The 19,658-nt window shown below is 39.3% G+C and overlaps 1 protein-coding gene and 1 long non-coding RNA gene across 6 annotated transcripts in view; one reads left to right on the top strand and one right to left on the bottom strand.

Moving 5' to 3' along the window:
• The first annotated feature begins 183 nt into the window (after positions 1–183).
• Positions 184–12,426, top strand: LOC138690924 (uncharacterized). Its single transcript, XR_011329713.1, has 5 exons — positions 184–590; positions 666–796; positions 7,161–7,253; positions 10,947–11,058; positions 12,003–12,426. It is a non-coding gene; the product is annotated as an uncharacterized lncRNA (long non-coding RNA).
• PRKCD (protein kinase C delta) overlaps positions 969–19,658 on the bottom strand; it is a 69,958-nt gene continuing 51,268 nt past the window's right edge. For 4 of the 5 annotated variants that reach the window (XM_069812462.1, XM_069812465.1, XM_069812464.1 and 1 more), the window contains 14 exons: positions 15,227–15,383; positions 14,510–14,541; positions 13,754–13,839; positions 13,257–13,386; positions 12,538–12,638; positions 11,286–11,382; positions 9,652–9,785; positions 8,795–8,968; positions 8,142–8,233; positions 6,500–6,562; positions 4,199–4,337; positions 3,178–3,366; positions 2,816–2,944; positions 969–1,521 (listed from right to left, as the gene is read on the bottom strand). In XM_069812462.1, the coding sequence (XP_069668563.1) occupies positions 1,363–1,521; positions 2,816–2,944; positions 3,178–3,366; positions 4,199–4,337; positions 6,500–6,562; positions 8,142–8,233; positions 8,795–8,968; positions 9,652–9,785; positions 11,286–11,382; positions 12,538–12,638; positions 13,257–13,386; positions 13,754–13,839; positions 14,510–14,541; positions 15,227–15,383 (1,682 nt within the window). In that variant the 3' untranslated portion in view covers positions 969–1,362. The remainder of the gene's footprint in view (positions 1,522–2,815; positions 2,945–3,177; positions 3,367–4,198; positions 4,338–6,499; positions 6,563–8,141; positions 8,234–8,794; positions 8,969–9,651; positions 9,786–11,285; positions 11,383–12,537; positions 12,639–13,256; positions 13,387–13,753; positions 13,840–14,509; positions 14,542–15,226; positions 15,384–19,658) is intronic. The other variant, XM_069812466.1, reaches the window with a different exon arrangement.

Raw genomic sequence — 19,658 nt, 5'->3', positions numbered from 1 at the left:
TAGGCAAACCCTGTCTGTTTGGAAATGCCAACTGTGTTCTGACTATTCCAGTCTCAATCTGCTGTACGCTTGGATGACAACTGAGTCTTGCTGGCATTGCTTGAATTGTAACAACAAGCCAGAGCTGTTCTTTAGAAGGAAAACAAAGGTGGCACTGTATTATTGAGTCTATAGGAAGTCTTACTGAGGCGGGTGGGTGATAGCTTTCTCCTGCTCTTTCAGCAGGGTTAACAGTCTGAAACTACCCAGAAGCTACAGGGTGCTCCTAAGAGCCCTGCAGCATTGTGTAACTGTGGTGGACAAACTGATACTCACCAGTACGTTTTTTTTCTGCCTGCTCAGTGGTTGAGAAAATGAAGTCATTTGCAGTATCAAAATTCAGAAGTAGGTAATTGCAACAAAGCAGGATCTAGTTTTGTGCCTTTTTACAGCAAGTAGAAAGAGCCACAGCTGCTGTAATAAAAACAAGCAGATAAAACTGGAAGAAAGATTTTTTTGTGCTTGGCAGTTAAGCAAGATGCTTCCTCTCCGGCAGACCCAGCAAGTGGTACTAAGGCTCTACACCATTGTTACCTGGCAGTTTCCTCCTGGTAAGCTGCTGTGAGCGTGTTGTGCATTTCTATTAATAGGAAGTGGCATTTAACAGTGGAAATGTGTATTCCCAGGCCGTATGCTGTGGTTGCTGCGGGATACTTGGGCCTTGCTGTTTTATGCTTATGCTGCCTCAGAATAAACATTCAGCATGATCAGTGAAGCCTGACTCCTCTTGGCACTGACTGCTCTGACTGAGAGACAGGTAAGAGTAGCATGGAGCTGTTTCCCACAACAGCTAGTGTTACACTATGAATCTCTGCTTTTGGTTAATTCTCCTAAAATATTTGGGTTATTTTTGTGAGTGAGTGATCAGGGTTTATAAAGACAACTGGAGTTTAATTGCCTCTTTCTAGAAAAAAATCGTAAAGCCGTGATTGAAAGTTTAAGGTAACTTTCTTTTAATTGAAGACAAATAAAAGAACCAAGGGCTCAAACACTTTTAAAAAGACATCTTCTGTTTCCTAATGTCTTTTCTCAAGCAAAATATACAGCATATATATATATATATAACATAACTACATTCAAGTACCAAACAGAATTTACATTTTCCCAAACAGGGAAAATAATGCACAATGATTCACATACCTTAAACCCAACCATGCATAAAAGAACACTGCCAATAAATCAGCAGCTGGACATAATTAATCACACTACTGTGTATTATTCTGAAGTATCGACAACATCCTTGGAACGTATAACACTGAGCACTTGGGAGGTTTCAGTTTATAACGTTTAAGCCTGCTTTAAAGTCTGACTCTGTTCAGAGACTTATTTGCTTAAGATCTGTTCGAATTTAGGGTTGATAAAAGAAAATCCATCAAACGCAGACTGATCCATGGACTCGATCAGGTTTTTGTCACTGTAAGACAGTTTTGGCTTCTCACTCAGAAATTCTCTGTCAAAGTTGTTGTAGTCGCTTGCTGACTTCTGTGTTAAACAGAGAGGGAAGATAGATAGTTTGAGACAAACTTTGTAATTTCTTCCAGAACAAATTACTTAAATACAAAAGGTTAGGAAGTTATTTCTTGAGCTTCCTCCCTCCTCCTCCCCTTCAGAGAAAAATCTCCTTTTTGCCTGTTTTAACAACACTATGAGATTATAACTGGGTGATTGCTTATTGTTAGTTGAAAACAAATAGCACCAGGTTGCTCTGCAGAAGAACCGCCTGGATTTGTGATAATGTTTCAGAGAATTGCCCAAAGATTCTCTATTGACAAAAGCAATACGGCACTTACATTGAAACCCAACATTTCTTGCCATTAACCAAAATTTTTAAATTCTTGAAAGCATTTTACGGTCTGTACTTGTTCACAGAAAAAAGTGATACCCTATTGCAGCTGCTTTGTGTCTGGATAAAGTATTTGTGCATGTTTCGTAAAAATTCACATTACTAAAGACCATGTTTTATGCTCTGAACCTCCAAAGGTTACTGTTTGCAGGATTCTCATGTTTCCACAGTTCCCATTTCTATGGGAACATGCGACACAAAGCGTTCTGTTCTTGAACAGAACAACTCCCCTCCATCAAGTACGTAAGTACATTTTAAAGAGACTGGAGGTAATGCAGATCATTTTACCTGTACCAGCAACAAGGTGGAGGAAAACCAATTTGGATTTTTAACCAAGTGAGATGAAGCAGCAGCATCCCACAGTGATACAGACTATGAGTAACACATGGTCTGTCCTTTACATGTTTTTTGAGGTAACATTAGGCACGTATGTTACAAATAGTTCTAAGTTCAGTGGTATAGAGAATGCATCTTTTTGCCCACGTGGAGACTCTCAGATGAATTTGAAATGCTTGTAGAGAAGGCCTGCAGGCAGTTACCAACTGAGTAGCCTCAAGTTATTGGTCCTTCTCCCATGTGGTGTTACAGAAGGGAAAACCACAAGAAACTATCAACATTTCTAATCAAGGAGCATGGATATCAGAACTATTAGTTAATTTTCCTGAAGATGATGTTAGTAAAGAAGCTCCCTGAGAGCGTACAGGAAGACAGTCTTAATAGGAAGATTTCAGGGCAGTCAGAAGAACATAGTGCACCTTTTTATAACTAACTGAACCATCTAAGAACAACGTGGTTTGACATACATAACTATCTCATTTATAAAATGTGAGGAGAAAATTGCAGTAGGATAGTTTGAGCAAGTTAGAGGGATCACCCCTCACCCCTAGGCTGACATTTGCAGTACTGCTACAGAACAAAGAATAACCCACATACCACTTTTGGCCTGAAAGGAGGGTCCACCTCCCTCTTCTCTAGTGCTGTCCAGTTGATGGTTTTGAAGAAAGGATGGTCTCTGATGTTCCCAGTGACCCCAAGTCGTCTTGTTGGATCCCTTTCAAATAGCTGTAAGGGAAGACACCTGGTAAAGCCTTAGGTCTGCTCAAAAGGTAGGTGGCAGTGGAAGAATGATGGGTATATTGCTAAAAGAACAGAAGTTGCTAACAGTAAATACACCATTAGTAATTAATCTGACCTGGCTTTCGCTTTGTAAAAGTAATTTGCTTGCTGATAAACAGGTCCTTTTAAAAGCCTAGATTTGTCCTGCCCTGGACCCACTTGCTGATCATCAGTCCTACCTTTTCTAATATATCTTTCGATTCCTTGGTAATCCAGCGTGGGTAGTGAGGGGTGTCCACTCGGATTGACTCAAATAATTCATCTTCATCATCCCCATGGAAAGGGGATTGTCCAATAAGCATCTCATACAGCAGGACCCCAAACGACCACCAGTCCACAGAGAATGTGTACCGCAAACCTTGCAGGATCTTGTTCCACAGAAGAAGTGCAGAGGAAGAAATACAAGTAAGTAGGCAGCAATATATACCAAAAAACAGAAGAGGGATTTTAAGAGAATCTTTAATAACTAGGGTATTTGGGAGGGGAAAAAAAAGTAATTCAGCCATTTGACAAATTGTTGACACTGATGCACAGCTGTAGTTTCATCCTTGGCTGCTGTTTGTGGAAATATGGACATGTCTTCGTTCTCATTCAGAAATTTTTCTCCCTTGCCTTTAAATAACCATATACTTGGAAAACATCTTCTCTAGTTTCGTTACAAGATGAAGGGATAAGCAAGTAGCAATGAAAAGTAGATTACTACCAAACAGACTCTGACATAATTTATAGCTTTAAAAGCTAACTACCTTATTTGGACTACTTTGAAAATCAGATCAAAAAAGCCAACTATGACACAGGGAATTTAACTTAGTGAGATTCCCCCTTAGAAGCTGCTTTTACTTTGAATTTTGATTGTTTGCATGGGCGCAAGTCTGTTCACCATCTGCAGCACACATAGATTCATTTTACAGGAGTCCCGTGTCTATGCTAGCTGTAAAGGTGGAAGGGATAACTAGCTGTTCAAAACCTGAACTTTTTAACATTTCAAGAGTGTGGGTTTTTAAACTAGAAGCTGTAGAATATTTACAAATCTCAAGTACCTTCTACAGAGAACTCTGATTTAATGTGGTTTTTTTCTGTGCTAATTAGACTTTTACATTTCTGAACTATTAGCCTACAAAGGGATGATTAATCATAAGGGCCATTCTAACATCAGTGTATTAAATCCATCCCAGCAGTGCATGGCAGTGACATACTGACCTCAGGAGCAATGTAGTCCGGGGTCCCGCAGAAAGTGCTTGCCTTGTTCTCGCCAGCAACATTTTCTTTGCACATTCCAAAATCAGCTATTTTGATGTGGCCTTCTTTATCAAGCATCACATTGTCCAGTTTTAGGTCTCTGCAAAAAGCGTTTAAAAAAAAGTTATATTTTAAGGACAAGTGAGTCAGTTTTGTATTCAGATGCATGCAGTTTCTTCACTGATAAACACCTACCCTACATCATACAAAGAGGCTTTTGAAGAAAAAAATCATCCATCAACACAATATAAAGAAAATAGTAATTTTTGTACTTTGAAGGTGGTAGGGAGAAGGGAAGAATTCTCTCTTGTCGGAGTAAATAAGAGCCTGACGTATATATATAGTGTGTGACCTTATAATCCTCAACATTTGCTTTCAGATCCAAAAGCACACCTGGTGCTTCTCTTGCTTCTGGAAGGAGGCGTGAGGTAGTGCCCCAGGAGCTGACACAGCAGTGCTGCACCAACTCCATAGCTCAAAAGAAGGATTGTTGAATTCTTAGAGCCTTTGGCAGGAGCATGAATGTTTGAAGCCTACCCAACTTTTAATACTACCTGTGACTTGTTCCTAGTTACAGCACAAGGAGGGTTCATGTGTTACAGCCACGGTCTGTGAAGTGTCCTATTCATGTCTTTTTTCAGAATAACGCTATCAATCAAGTAAGAGCTTTTTAATAGCAGTTTCCAAAAGCTACATTCCCTCCCTTTGACTGTGATGCATTTTTTTGTCCATCTGGCTGCAAAAGCACATACCAAGGAGGGCAGGCTGAAGAGAAACTGAACAGCCCTTCTGCTTACCAAGACAGACTTGAATAGAGCAGATAATTTTACATGAGAACAGGGCAGTCTTTTCTCCTTGGTAACTTAAGTTCCCAGTATCAGCTACTTACACTGCTCAGATGGTGAGCTGCAGCTCGAACCAAGAGTCCCTGATCTAATGCAATGCACCATAAATCCTTCCATGTTTGGACATCAGCTGCTGTTCACCTGAATAAATTGAATGTATTTGAGATGGGGAAAACTCATTGTAACTTAGGGCACTGTACTTACCTAGCTACAACAAGTCCTAAAATCTTTTGTATGGATGTGCACCTACATGCAATGCCTACCTAAACTGCTCCAGTCAGGTTCTGTGATCATACTGGTAACATCCTGGGTGAGATGGGGGGAAGAAGTACCTTCAGTTTTGCTGGTGTCTTGTTGGAAAATGGTACTGTTTCTCTGAAAATATTTCATACTATGAAATCCCCCTCCAGGAACATTTTAATTTAATGTAGGGAAATTTAATAGCAAGCCTAAAAATTCTCTAGAAAATCTGGGATTGAAGGATTTCATGCTGATGACAACATATCCTGGAGTTTGATCCTTTCCTGTATCGAAACCTGCAGGAGGCAGTGGGAATACAGTTAGGTACATGAAGTACCTTCAGGGGCTATGGCTCTCTTCCCTAAGAGGCAGATAGGCTTCTAAGAATCATCCTTCTTCACCAAAGAGGACTCCTGTAATGTGCATCCTCTTTACAAACACTTTTTGTGAAACACTAGTCTCTAACTTCAGACAAATTGCTTTAAAGGATGGATGCTCCAACAGATGTTTCCTGCTTCTATAAAGGGAGATGGACAATACCAGATGTTTTGGGGTACATTTACCTAAGTTACCTTGTGTAACTTGCTCTTAAGCGTGCAGCTGTTACCCTTTCTACTTGTTTGTTACAGAGGTAAGAGCTACCTGAGCAAGTAGTTACCAAACAGTGCTTTAGAGCTGGTGGTGGGGTGAAAACACTGGAGAAAAGAAATTGAGAGAAAAACTGCATTTAAAAAAAAACCCTTCTGATCTCTTGTGCAGCAAGAAGCAGCTGATCAGGATCTGGCCCCTGATTTTTCAACCTGGTGAGATAGAAGCATCAGTACTGTGGTTTCACGTGGAAGGCAAAAGCAGACAACTTTCATTTCAGTGGTTTTCACAAGGCAGGTAGGAATTGATAACCTCAAGGACCCTCTCCCTTGCCTCCAAACTAAATAGACTTATGATTTGAAGGCAGCATTTAAAAATAACTGAAACAAAACCACTTTTGTGTAACATAAATAACATTCCATGGTTCTGGTTGCCAAGGAAGAGACACAGATATAGATTCATCTGAGGCATGTTAATGCCCTTGGAATAACATCAGGTCTCTGACAGACAGCTTTTACTTGTTACATCAATCATGCATGAAGTGCTAAGACAATTCACAGGTTCCACGCTAGAGCTAGTTGGTACTCACCTATAAATAATGCCTTTGCTGTGAAGAAACTGTAGCCCACATAAAATTTCAGCTCCATAAAACCTGAAAAGACCAAAACATCTTTTAATCTATCTTGCTCAGTTAAAACATAGTCAATGCAGCTGGCCAAAACAGCTCCTGAATGTGTGTCTTCATGGAGTGAGAAGTACTGTACGCTTCTTTAAATACTAATATACCTGTATGTATATAGCACCACACATCTGTAATATCTAATGCCAAACAGTAGAGGGGACACAACAGCAACTTGCCTTAAAGCTTCATTCCACTTCCGTTAGGGAACGCTGGCCCTTTTCTACTCTTTAATAGTCTTTGTATGTTTTTAGGGATACGCACATGCCTTTTGAAGGACAGCTACTGGGAGCTCAATACTCACAGGATTGCTTTAGGAGGGACTGGGCACTAATGGCTAAGTTAGAAATGGAAGTCACCTTTTTCCCTCTGCACCTGCCCAGTTGCAGCAGACAAGACTGAAAAGTAGCATCGCTTCAGGGGCATTCTCCTCAAAAAAGGAGGTGATAATCCAGAGGATATGAAGGCAAATGCTCAAAGAGTGCTGCCCTCTACCCCCAAAGCATATTAAAAGTTTGTGTTTGTTTTTTTTAAATTGAATAAATACAAAACTATTTTCACTTCTGTATAGCAGAATGAATGTTGACCCAAAACTTCAGAAATAAATAGGTACAGAGGATGCCAGGAGGGGCTGCCAGATGCACAAATGTTTGCTGGAATGCAGGTAAGTTAGAGGGGTTTTGTCCAGATTTTTGCTGGGGAGAGTGGCAAGGGAGCTTGCCCTGACCCATAAAACTGGCTGCTACCAGACACTATTTATGCCAGACCCCTTCATCTGATCCCATCCAGTCAGTGTTCCTTAGTACAGTGTGCAGTAGCAGAAGTAATTTTCCAGTCTGGTTATACCATAGCACCGGTGCTTACAGGTAGATCCACTACCCTGCACTGTTACTTTTAAGGTCTTGCGTGCACCCATTCAATGATACAATTAAAATCCTCATGCTTTTGGGTGAGAGAAGTAAAACTGACCTAAAACTAAGAAGTTATGATAGGTAAAGTAACACTAATACAATATTTTTGCATCTTTTAAGTCTTCAGCTCCAGTGATCTTTAAGCCACAGGTAACTGATGGAATTGCTCTTGCTAAACAAAGTGCTTACCCATTTTATTAGTATCCTGTGGAATGTGCAGGATATCCTTTTGTACTATCACGTCAAGTTAGCGATACTAGTAAGTAATATTAGCACTGAGATTTTTTTTTTCTCATGCTGTTTTCTGATTTTTCCGTCCAAATACTGTCCTAGGGGACACTGAAGCCGTACCTTTTGCTTTTCATTACTGGCTTATGTTGCAGTTTACTTAGCACCTCTAGGTACAAGCATTCCCTAAAGTAAAATATCACTCTGCTATGAAAATTAAGGAGACCTAACTCCACACATCATTAACTGAGCTGCTTCATTGTATTAAACCAGTGCCTAGAAGTACCTTTTCAATCATCAGCCACTGAAACTTGAGTGAAAGACTGCAGATAAGTGGTGCAGAACTAGAAGCAGTAAAACCACAGAGACTAAAATAAGTTGTGGAGATAGGGACTAAAGGGTTGTGGACTTACGTTGCCCTGTAGAGATCAAAACGCCCCTTGTCTTGTATGTGGAACATCAGGTCTCCCCCATTCAGGAACTCCATAACAAAGAACAGATGATCCTGTTTGCAAATAACCAGAGAATGGAAAAATTACTGATGCTACTGTAACGACGTAGGAAGTAGCAATGTGGCTACTGGGGACCAGCCACCTTCCTCCTCTCCTCAAGTATCTATTTCATTCACCCCTAAGAGTGTATGAGGCTCCTACAGATTTGAGTAGCCTGGTCCTGTATTGTAAAGCTAAATAGCTAATCTTGTATTATTCTGTGGGTTTCTAGACTTAATAGAAATATATATTTAAATAGACTTACTGACTTCTACCTGTGACAGTCATAATTTTTCCCCCTCACTGAGAATAAAGCTAAGATCAAGAATTTAAATTAAACTGCCTCTTATTCCAGATTGCATAGATGTTTTACTGATCTCATTCTGTTCTCATCCATGTATGTGGAGGTCACACTCATATTAACTTTCCACAAGGCCTGTGAGCTACTGCCCAGAGCACAAGAAAAGGAAATTTAATTCTTGCATCACCAAGTTACTTTCACTTGACTGCTGGTAACAGTAGCCTTTTAATGGATGCATCTATTGTGTGGCTGTTGCCATTGGGCTTTTTCTTACCTTGGTCTGAAATGTGCAGTAAAGATGTGTGAGAAATGGATTTTCCCATGCAAGTGCGAGGACCCGCTTTTCCACCATGGTACATTCCACATCATCATCAATAAGCACCACATCTTTTTTCAGAGCTTTGATAGCAAAGAATTCATTCTTCCCTTTCAGCTCAGCAAGCAGAACCTATAAAAAATAAAAGATGACATTATAGCACATGTAGGAAAGACTGTTGCTGATGGGATCAGTCAAAGGGAAAGTCAAAGGTGTTTATAGCAGATGCAATGACAATTAAAAAACATTTAAATGGGAAAGATGAGTGAGATTTGGGAGAGTGAAGTTGCTGGGCATGGAGATGAGGCGATGGGGCTCAAGGACTATGTAACACAGGCACAACGGCTTCCAAGGCAGTTTTTCTGTCAATGTCTTGTGAGTGTATAAACAGAAGACACGTAAAGCCTGTTCCTTCATTAGAGCTGTAGTTTCACAGAAAACAGCGGACAGAATCTATGGAGGTCATGCTGCTTTCCCACCTCCCCCTGCTACTGCACTGGAGCATTATGAGGCTGTTTCTATACAGAGTGTGCAAATGTAAAATATCCTTTTGCACTGTGGTGCATAAAGGGCAGTTCCTCTGCCTTGATGCTAAGTAGCTGAAAAACTGTTGTGCATTCTGAATCACTTTTGAGTTTAGACAAGATTCAGGCCATGAATTTCTAGTGTCTTTGACAAAGATGGCTATATTCAATTCTGTTAAAAGATTATCTACCCAAGCAGCTGTAAGACCTTTCTGGTTAATAGAAATAGCCCATCACATTGCAGAGATCAAGTAAGGCAGTCACCTTAAGGTCTGTAAGTTTGTTACATACCTTTCCAAAACTTCCCTTCCCTAGTACTTTATGGAAGACAAAGCTGTCTATGTTGAATTTTCTCCTGCTTGCAATTCGTGACGCTGTCTTGGCTGTGCTTCCCTCCCAGAGTTTATCATACTCGCTGTTATCTGCTAATTGAAACAGGGAGTTTAAAGTTCAATATATGCAGAAATACTGCATGACTCGGATCGCCTGCTAAGAATTAAGTACTGACATGCTATTTCACTGCATCTGCTGCTGGAATACTGGTGAATCTAAACATAAGGGTCAGATACTGTAGTTCATAACAAAGTTTAAATTACTCAAGCATGCTTGATAGTGTTGGATTTGAATTGAATCTTTGATTGTTTCTGATGCTGGGTTTAAGCAATACTTAGACATTACAAAAATCAAAGGCCGTAACTTTCCCCTGTGACTAAGATACGGAGCATAATTTGGAGAAAAAGATACTTTACAAGGATGGCTTATAAACAAATTATTTCTCTTCTGTTAGCAAAACAGGATAGTCCCTCAGCCTAAGCAGAGAGGCCATAAAAAGATCGGATTTATGCCCAATGTTGGCTAAGAAGCATGATCATATGGGTTAATCCTGATCCTAAAATTAATAACTGTACTTTTTTTTTTTTTGACCTCCACTGCATAGATCTGCTGGATCACTAACAAGACACTGATCGTAATCATGAGATGATACTGTGTATGCCCCATACACTGTCCAGCATCTGTGATAACTCAGGGAGAAATCACAGTGGCTGCACCCTTAGTATTACACCAAACCACCTTTGCAAGAGGTTTTTTTTTTCTTCTCTGTTCTGGCAAACCGGAACAAGTATGATAAATAATATCAAAATAATTTTCTTACCGGGCATTTGAACAGAATTGGTTCAATGTATGGATGAATATATAAAATCCTGTACCACTCCAAACCCACCCATTATATCTTACTGAGCCTGGTGATTTCCATTTGGTAAAAAATTACTTCTAGTGTTGGATTTATTTTTGCATAAATTATCATAGGTTAGCAGTTACAAAAACAAGGCTTATACAATGCTAGAACTCTTTAGCAATACTAAAAAAAACCAAAACCACCAAAACAAAAAAACCCAACACAAACCCACACCCAAAACCTTACTCTGAACCTGCAGAGATAGGATTCCAGGTACTACTAAAACTGTTTCAGCCACTTAATCTCAAGTTGTATTTTGGCTACTTATATCCTAAAATAGATAGCACTTGTCATTGGTTTTTAGTGGTTTGTGAACAAATCAAGATAATTAACATGCATGACATTTCAGTTACAGGAGAGAGGGAAGCGTGTTGTACGCATGCATCTGTTTAGTGAGGCATCCTCCAGTTCCACCATGGGTAACTGTGCTGCAGTGAGTAAAGGAAGCATTTTGCAGAAAGGTGGGTATGCTCACGGACTAAAAACTACAGGTATTCATCAAAAGTTATGTGAGCATTTTTTGTGGCCAGGAGAGAGTAAAAAGAAATATATGTGTTGTTTGTTTTCTTAATAGTGCTTATTAAAAAAAATTGTCTACCATAAGGCAAGAATGAATAACTACTTAAATTGTTAGTTTGTGTACTTTGGTAGGTAAATAGCTAAATTAAAATGTTGTAGCTTTTCTCACCTGTTGTATCTCCTCCTGGAGCTCTAGGTTTCTTATCAAAATCTTGATAAATACCAACGCTTTCTACAGATCCAGAATCGGACCTTCGTGTAGATTTCTGAGGAGGGGAACATTTGAAATTATATTTGCGCTATTACTTCAGAAATACTTGTAACAGTAGCTGTTAACTGTAACATGATGGCAGTATAAACTTTTCTTTTTTATTATTGACTCCTAGTACCTATCTTTTCTGAAGAAGTCTGGTTCATAGACTGTTTAGCCACATTACAGCTTCAGATCAGCCAATTGCTTTACTTCCTGCACTGCAAGAAAATAAGTCATTGAAATTCCTGAACAGTCTGTGTTGTGGTGTTCATTGTAAGGTTATTGAAGTATGGTGGTTTGAATCCACAGTGGGAAGAATTTATACTGTGGGAAGATGTCCCCTTGGACATATGTTCATTTGAAAGAGGAGATGGGAATCGCTGTCATACTGGACATGCTGAAGTCTTATCTATGTGTGACATCTGTCTTTAGCACAGGGAAACAAATTTTATGTATAGAAGATCCCTGAGGTCAAATTTTAGTAATGAAAAGATCAAGCTTTTCTGTGTTGTGAAAGAGCTGGCGCAACAGCTCTCACTGTTTTCAAAGTAAATATCCCGTGAAAGCTTAGGAACACTCAGCTCAAAGGAAATACTGTTGGCTTTTGTGATGTATTTTCCTGTTTTATTTCAGAGCTTCTGTCTGAATCTTTATTTGCAAGTCAGAAGTTGACCACAAGAGACAGCCATGCTGCAGCAGATGAACAATGTAAAATATGGGGCCAGTGTTAATTCCAGAGGAGTTTTCTGTGTGTATGTATCAGATTAATAAAAATTGATGATAATATCTGGTATATTTCTCCTTGTTTATTTAATTTTAACACTCAAGTGGAATTCTAAAGTTGAAGCATGGAAAAACTGACCTCAGCGTTATGATACCACTGTTTAAACAATTAAACAGAAAGGGAGAGAATAACCTTGGGATCATAGAAGAACAAAGCTGGATTTCAGGAAACCACACACCTTTTTAAAAATTCTTTGTTAGGTGGGATTTCCCCCCCCCCCCCAATTTCAGCTTTAGGTTATTGACATCTTTGTTAGTCTATTCTGTTTGCATTTCCTCCATTCCAAACTCAGTTCCCCATAAAAGCGATACAGAAAAGATGAATTAAAAACCCCCAAATGCTCTGAAAACAACTAATTACTTGACAAATGGCAATAAAGCATACCTGGCTAACTTGATTTAAAGCTTCAGCTAGCAGCTTCTGATTTATTCCACATAAGTTTGCTACCTTCTTCTGGCATTTATGATGCACGTTCATCCCACATTCTAAAAGAAATATAAGGATGGTTATACAAGCATCAGGAAAATACTGTCTGACATTACAACAAAAAGGGCTGTTCCTCTGTGCAGTTCAGAAACTTTGTTGCAAGACCAGATTGTACATCGATCTATCATTGTTAATAAAACTGCAGTTTTAATCTTTAACTCAATGAAGGCTACAAAAATTGTTCAAAAGGAAAAAAACTCCAATCATCATTATTTTATTCTCAAAATCTTTTACAATAAAGATCATCTTGCCTTTCTGTGGGAGAATTACAAAAATGGTATTTACAGTAAACACTTTCAATACACTTTTAGGCCCTACCTTGAGTCAAGACTCACCAAATTTCAGCTACTCCCAAAGTAGTAATTTTGATTATACTTACTTAAGATTACAGCCCTGCAGCATGTTTTCTGACTCTGTTAGAGCCAAGTGCCTATTTGTCTCTCTCTAGTACAAAAGCTTTTTCAACCACGCATAGATGAGATGAATCCCATTCTATACAACAGACATACACAAATGCACCCTGTGTAGCAATAGCTAATCTAGTGGGGGGCAAAGGGGGGGAGACTACACTGGAAAAGCATGGAGAAGTCCCAGCTGCCCGCCCTCCACCTCCGTACCTTCACATTTAAGTCCTTGTTTGACTAGCCCCCAGAGCAGGCTGCCACAGTGGTCACAGAAGGTAGGGCTCATGTAGTTGTAAACTTTGAAGCGATGAGGCATGTCAATGTTGAAACGTTCCTTTTGAAACTGAGGACAGGGAGAGGGGTGAGGCACTCTACCCAAAACAGGACCAGCTTCTTACAGAAAGCTGCTTGGATATTACAAAGCTACAATAATTTTATCTTGAATACTCCAGTCTTAACATCCCTCATCTAGCAGGGAAAGAATCTGCCCATCAAGTACTACCCACCCCTTTGCAGGACTTTTAACTACTTTTCTTGCTTGAAAGTTTCATCCACTACACGTTATATACAATCTTCAAGAGAAGACAGTAACTTGGGTTGTACAGCCAAGCACCTCCCAAATGGACTTGGCTGTTGCAATACAAGGTTTTGTTTGTTCAGGAGTGTTTAATTACATAATTACACTCTAAATATATTGTTCCAGCTCTTACCATTGTGTCCCTGCTGTTGGCTGCAGTACCAGTACACCTCCCAATGATTTTATCAATACATTTCTTATGAATAGCAGCATTGCATTCTTCAAGACATGCACAAGAAAAAAAAAGATTCCCTCAGATAACAAATACATGGGATGAAGTGTTCGCATTTCATAGCATAATGTGAAAACCACACTCCTTTCCCTCATACTATATACACCAAACCTTTCTTTTCTATCAAGATGATCTTTCTTAAGCTGATTCCCCCCCATTTTCTTTTATCATAAACTCTATTTCTAAACTAAATTTGCCTCCATTAGGCAACGCCACTAGCATTTGATAACAGATGGACAATATTATGCTTTGGAGTTTTACCCTTTGACATCTCCCCTACTGTTTGCAGTAATGCACAGAAATCTGTGCTAAGTGAAAAGCGCTTTTCAATTCAGCTGTAAAACCCCTCAATAGCTGTAACTCATTTTAGAAAAGGTTTCACAAAAACTGCTGTCATAAATGAGTGCAACTTTTCAACAGCATTCCACTCTTACGAGAAGAATAGCTAAAGTCTAAATCTTGCTACTAAAAACTCAGGTAGGAATCATAATTAGACAGCCTTAGGTTACTGTGCAAAACTGGTGTTTAACATCTACTACTACCTATGGTGATGATACACTGTGCCATGCATATTTACAGAAGATTTTTCAACAGTAACTATTAGATCTACAGATTCATGTGGAAAGTAGTACTAGAAAAAGGTAAAAAGTGACTTACGCCTACATTTGTATCCCTGCTTGTTGAGTCCCCTGAAAAACAAATGATAAAGAAGGAAACCAAAAATATACGTTTGCTGGAATAAAAGGTGGGGTTTTTTTTATTTTTACCATGTCAACCAATCAATCCTTTGCCTACGGGAATATTTGTTCCAATTAATAAACTGGTCTAAACTCTGCTATTCAGAATCTTCTGTCTTAGGAAAGCAAGGTTTAGAAGACAAGGTAGTGTGTTTTGATAGACCAGCAAATCAGGAGGGAAACACTGAAAAGGCAAGGTTTCAATCACATGGGAAATCCTCCTGATCTGACTTACTACAAAAACAGCCTTACTGTGAAGGGGATCCAGCTTCTTGCTCTCTATGGGTCTTTACTCTGCTATCAGCCACTTCACATCTTAAAGTCTGAGCATTATTTGCTCAGATCCATCCATCTGATTCTCTTGTGAAAGAGCTGCTGTTGATTACGGCCCAGATCTCACTTGATGCTGACGGAATTTTTGCCAATTATTTCAGTGGCAAAAATATTCAAGTTCTATTTTTTAATGTGAAAGAGACAACTATAGTTCTTAGGTATAACAATGCTCTTAGTAAATATATAATTTCAATTTCCCAGCACACATGAATTTACATGTCATGTTTTGTCTCAATGTACCTGAAGCAAATTTTGCAGTTATTTGGCCCTTGGGGGTGGGGGAAGCTTAGTGTTTCCTTCTTACCATACAAAGTCTTTGCAGACAGAGCAAAACGTAGGTTGTCCAAAGAAGGTAGCAATAAATTCATGATTTTTGATGTAGTGGATTTTGGCTTGCTTGATAGCTCCTCTCCTGTTCATAGTTACCGTACCCTCCTCTTCCCTCATCGACAGTTTGCAGTCTAAGGGGGAGACAAGAAGACACACTTTTAATACTTTAAGGTATTACAAAGATTAATATTTGCTTCTCCAAAAAAGTTGTTTGTTTTTCTGTTTCAGACTTGTGCTTCTATTTATTTTACACCTGCATTCTGCAGACTTTCAGTACAACAAGGGTGGAACACATGCATGCACGGCTTCCTAAGGTGTCTCTGTGTCCTTGTTTGCAAGCACTTCCCTCTCCTGCTCATTCAGAAGAAGCCTTCAGCAAATGAGCCGAGAGGAAGAAGCAGGAATGGAGTACAGTCTCGCTAGAGAAATGAAAACCACAGTTGTTTCTTGAAAAAATATAAGCTCCTGTATGTTATGGGATTTATGTGCAAGAGAAATAAACGTTTTATTGGAAGCAGGAGGGTTGTCTTCAGCAGAAGCCCTTTCATGCTGCTGCTCTGCATGCCCTCCTGAACCGGGACTACAGCAAGAGATGCAGGTGAAGTGCTGCAGGAACTCCTGAGTCACGACTGGACCATACTGCTGTAAGATAGGTTTCTTCCAGCCTCCAGGATCATTAAGCAGTGAGGACAAATGAGATTTTCAATTAGACATTTCCATTATGCTATCTCATAATGTCGACGCTGTATCTGTCAATGTCTCAGTCTCATACCTCTCCCCTCCTAACCCCAATGGGGTTAGAGTATATAGTACTATAAAATACCATAACAATAACAGTATATACTACAGTATATACTTTAGCATCTAATACTACATTACATAGAAATTACATACACTATTAGCCAAGAAAAAAAAACAAGAAAAAAATTCTCAGGCTCTGAGTCCAACTGGCTCATATAGGTCCTTCATTACAAGTTATAGTTATTTCCACTCAGTTCCAAGGAAGCTTCTGAGTTTCTCTTAGAAAAATTAGTATTTTGTGTCTCAATCTTTCAGCCACAACTCAGACTATATAGTCTTACTTATACATTTTGAAAATAATAGGAGTTTGTAACAGAGGTAACCCCATGAAGGTATGTCAAGAGAGATTGGGTAACTGGTAATTTAACCCTAGGACACATTTCTTGTCAATAGAGAGGAGCTGTTGAGGAACAATCCCATCCAGCAGGAAAAGATAAAGTCTTGAATCAGCAATGAGGAGCTGATCAACTGCTAACTGCATCAGCTCTGGCCAGCAGCTTGTGGGTCCCAATCAGGAAGAAATGTGGACATGATTCACAGGTCGAAAGTGCTGCAAGGTTTAGGGTAACAGGAGATTGCCATTTGCAGGATGGGAGTTTCCACAGCAATGGAGTAAGGAAAAACCTGGAAGAGCATTTTTCCATTGTCAATACAATTAGGTTTTATTTGCTCCGTTGCATTGCTGCCTTTTATCAGCACCAGTGGGAGCTTTGCTTTTTATACTGATAGAAACAGATTTGTTTCCTTTGCCAAGTCACACTAACTGTAATGCCTGAGCTTACTACAAAGTTACCCAGGAGCTCCATTTTTCTTGTTGCTAGCTGCACTTGTTTTTTGTTATTTTATTAGCTGGCTGCCACCACTGCTATTCCAACAGACTGCTGAACCTGGAATACAATCTATCATTTGATACCATTTTGAGTGCCCTACACTAATATATCAGTCGGTCACAGCCAACAGCAGCCGGACTGCAGCAGCATGTACTTAGAAAAGAAATGACAACGTCAGCTAAGAGATTAAGGAAAGATTAAGCATATTAGTGCAAAGAAAGATCAAAAAAGGTCCCTGGGTTTTGCCACTAGGTATTAATGCACTTTTCTGAGAAACTGGCCATCTGGTTCAGAGAAAAACCCATCCTGCCTCCCCCTGAAAAGAGCTCACAACATGCACTATGTACACCACCGAGTCACCTCTTCCCCTCCAGGAACAGGATTCATTTCTGCTGTTCAAACAGGCTACTGAGTTCACCCAACAAAAACTCCCATCAGCTGCTGCACTTCAGCTTGTCGAAGTCTGCAAACAGTACAATCTCTTTGTTTAATCTTGCTCGGCAAATACACAGACCTCACCCACTGGTCCTCAAATGCTTCAGGGAAACCACACACTGAAATGTGTGTGCAAGGAAAACAACGTTGAGAGTCAGTAATACTTCATATTGTTTGCTGCATGAAAAGGATGTCTTCATAAGGGTGATTTAATCAGTAACAGCAACAAAGCAGAGAAAGGTGTGTTACTTTATAGCATGTATCTGAGGAGATAACCTGTGATGGAGCAGATTAGGGGACAAAAGCTTCCCTAAAGCCTGTAACACAAGCAAACCAAGTGTTTAGTGAGGAACTAACAGGATTCACCAGGTGAACAGGATATGGCTTCTCCTCATGCTGAAATAATTGTAGTAATTCAGCATTGCTGACACTGTGCAAAAGTTTCTGACAAAACTTGATCAGGATATGGGCAACCGTGGTGTTTCCTCCCTGTCTGAAACACCGATATGAAACTTAATAGAAGTATGAGACTGGCATGTATTTTTTGACAGGGTAATTACTAAACTAATCACTTCATTTGTACAAAGAAAGAAAAAAAATAGAGAAAGAAAAAAATAAGATAAAACCCCCCACTTTCCTTAAACATACTTTAACAGTGAAGAATACTTGAGCACAGGAAAACTTCAAAATCGGCATGTGAGAACACACAGTCTTTACAACCAGCTGCCTTATTAAATACCTTTGCCAAAACCAACCAATATATCAAAGTATAGCTGAAAACATTTTTGTATGTTTCAGAAGCAACTGAGAGGTTTGGACAGCAGCTCTAAGTCAAGTGCACGTGAAGCTGAGATGGCTCTGAAATGATAGTGTATTTAATTTCAATTTACTATGGGCTTGTTTAACAAGTTATCTTTAATGAGTAAATTACCTTTAATGTGTAATGCTCCAGAAAAGAGTTAAGAAGTTCAGCCAACCATGGACTCAACTGGGGAATAAAGGCTTTATTTCAAAGATGCAGAGAGAATCAACAATTTTAAGGAAGTAACTTTCCCAACAACTGTACGGATGCAGGGTGGAGATGGGGGTGAGGGGACAAACATAAAGGGAAAGCCTTTGCTTCCCCCACCAAGCAAGCCAGGATTTCCACAGATTAAATACTTGTCCTGCGCCAGCACACGGTCATAAACAGTCACGTAGAGAACAGCTCAATCAGCAACTAAAATCCAGGTGACCTCTGCAGCCTGGACCTGAAATTAATCATATTGGACCCAGCACACACCATTAAACATAATCTATTTCCTCTATTGAGAACTGTGGTTAATATTTATCACTGGCACATAGTTCAAGTATTTCAAGGTCCCTTCTCAAAACTTGCAGCTGATCTGACAAAAGCACCCAGAACTCTTCCATGCCATATATTCATTAAGAAACCATTAAGCATGCTAGTGCAGTTCTCCAGAAGTGCTGTGAACATACCATTGTATAGACTATTTAATTGCAGCATCAGTCCTTCTGAATATTTCTAGGTGTTACAGCCACTAACATAGCATGCAACCCACAGTCTGGAAAACATTTGCTAAAACAATATTGCTAGGACTCTGCTGAACTGTAATAAACCTCAAGGTGATGTCAAATTCTCTCAACTGAACCTCAAAAGTTCAGGGACAAAAGAAAATTACCCCCTGAATAAGCCTACTAGATTTTTTAAAAGAAAGAATAGAAAAAATATTTACCATCTTCAGAGTTCATTTTTCATTTTAACTTGCTCATTTCACGGTTCTGTTTGTGAACAGAGGAAAGGTAACAGTGCTACTGTCAGAAACTGAAAACCTGGACTTCAAACAGGGACAGGCAAAACATTTTCTGAGCTAACTGGCTGCTTAAATTGAGATTTGCCTGAAACTGCATAATAAATTACAAAATCCACTAACATTTCTGTTCAGTGTCCCCTTCTGCTGTTCTACAGCCTTGCACTTGGCTTTGTTTGAAAGTTAAGTGTGCGTTCTGGTCAAGAAAAATATTAATCATACATAGCAATCATTAAAAAGTAAAGCTTAGTCCTCACAAAGGAGACTTTCCTGGTATGAACTGTCTCAGAGGAAAACTGCTCTGTAACCTGGTCTGGGAGAGGACTGCTTTACAGATCATCTGTACAAAAAAAAACCCCAAAACCCAACAAACCATTTATAGAAATACAAGTTCCCCAAAAGTCTACATTTCTGTGACATGAACTTGCTATGTTAAATCGTTTTTGGTTTTGTGATCATCACAATGTTTCATTTACAGGCAGTTTTAATATTGCTATGTATTTCTCTCTCTCTCTTTTTTTTTTTTTTA

The sequence above is a fragment of the Haliaeetus albicilla genome, chromosome 24 (genome assembly GCF_947461875.1).
Source record: "Haliaeetus albicilla chromosome 24, bHalAlb1.1, whole genome shotgun sequence".
Classification (NCBI taxonomy): Eukaryota; Metazoa; Chordata; class Aves; order Accipitriformes; family Accipitridae; genus Haliaeetus; species Haliaeetus albicilla.
The sequence above is the reverse complement of the archived record's forward strand: the minus strand, read 5'-3'. Positions and strand labels throughout refer to the sequence as shown.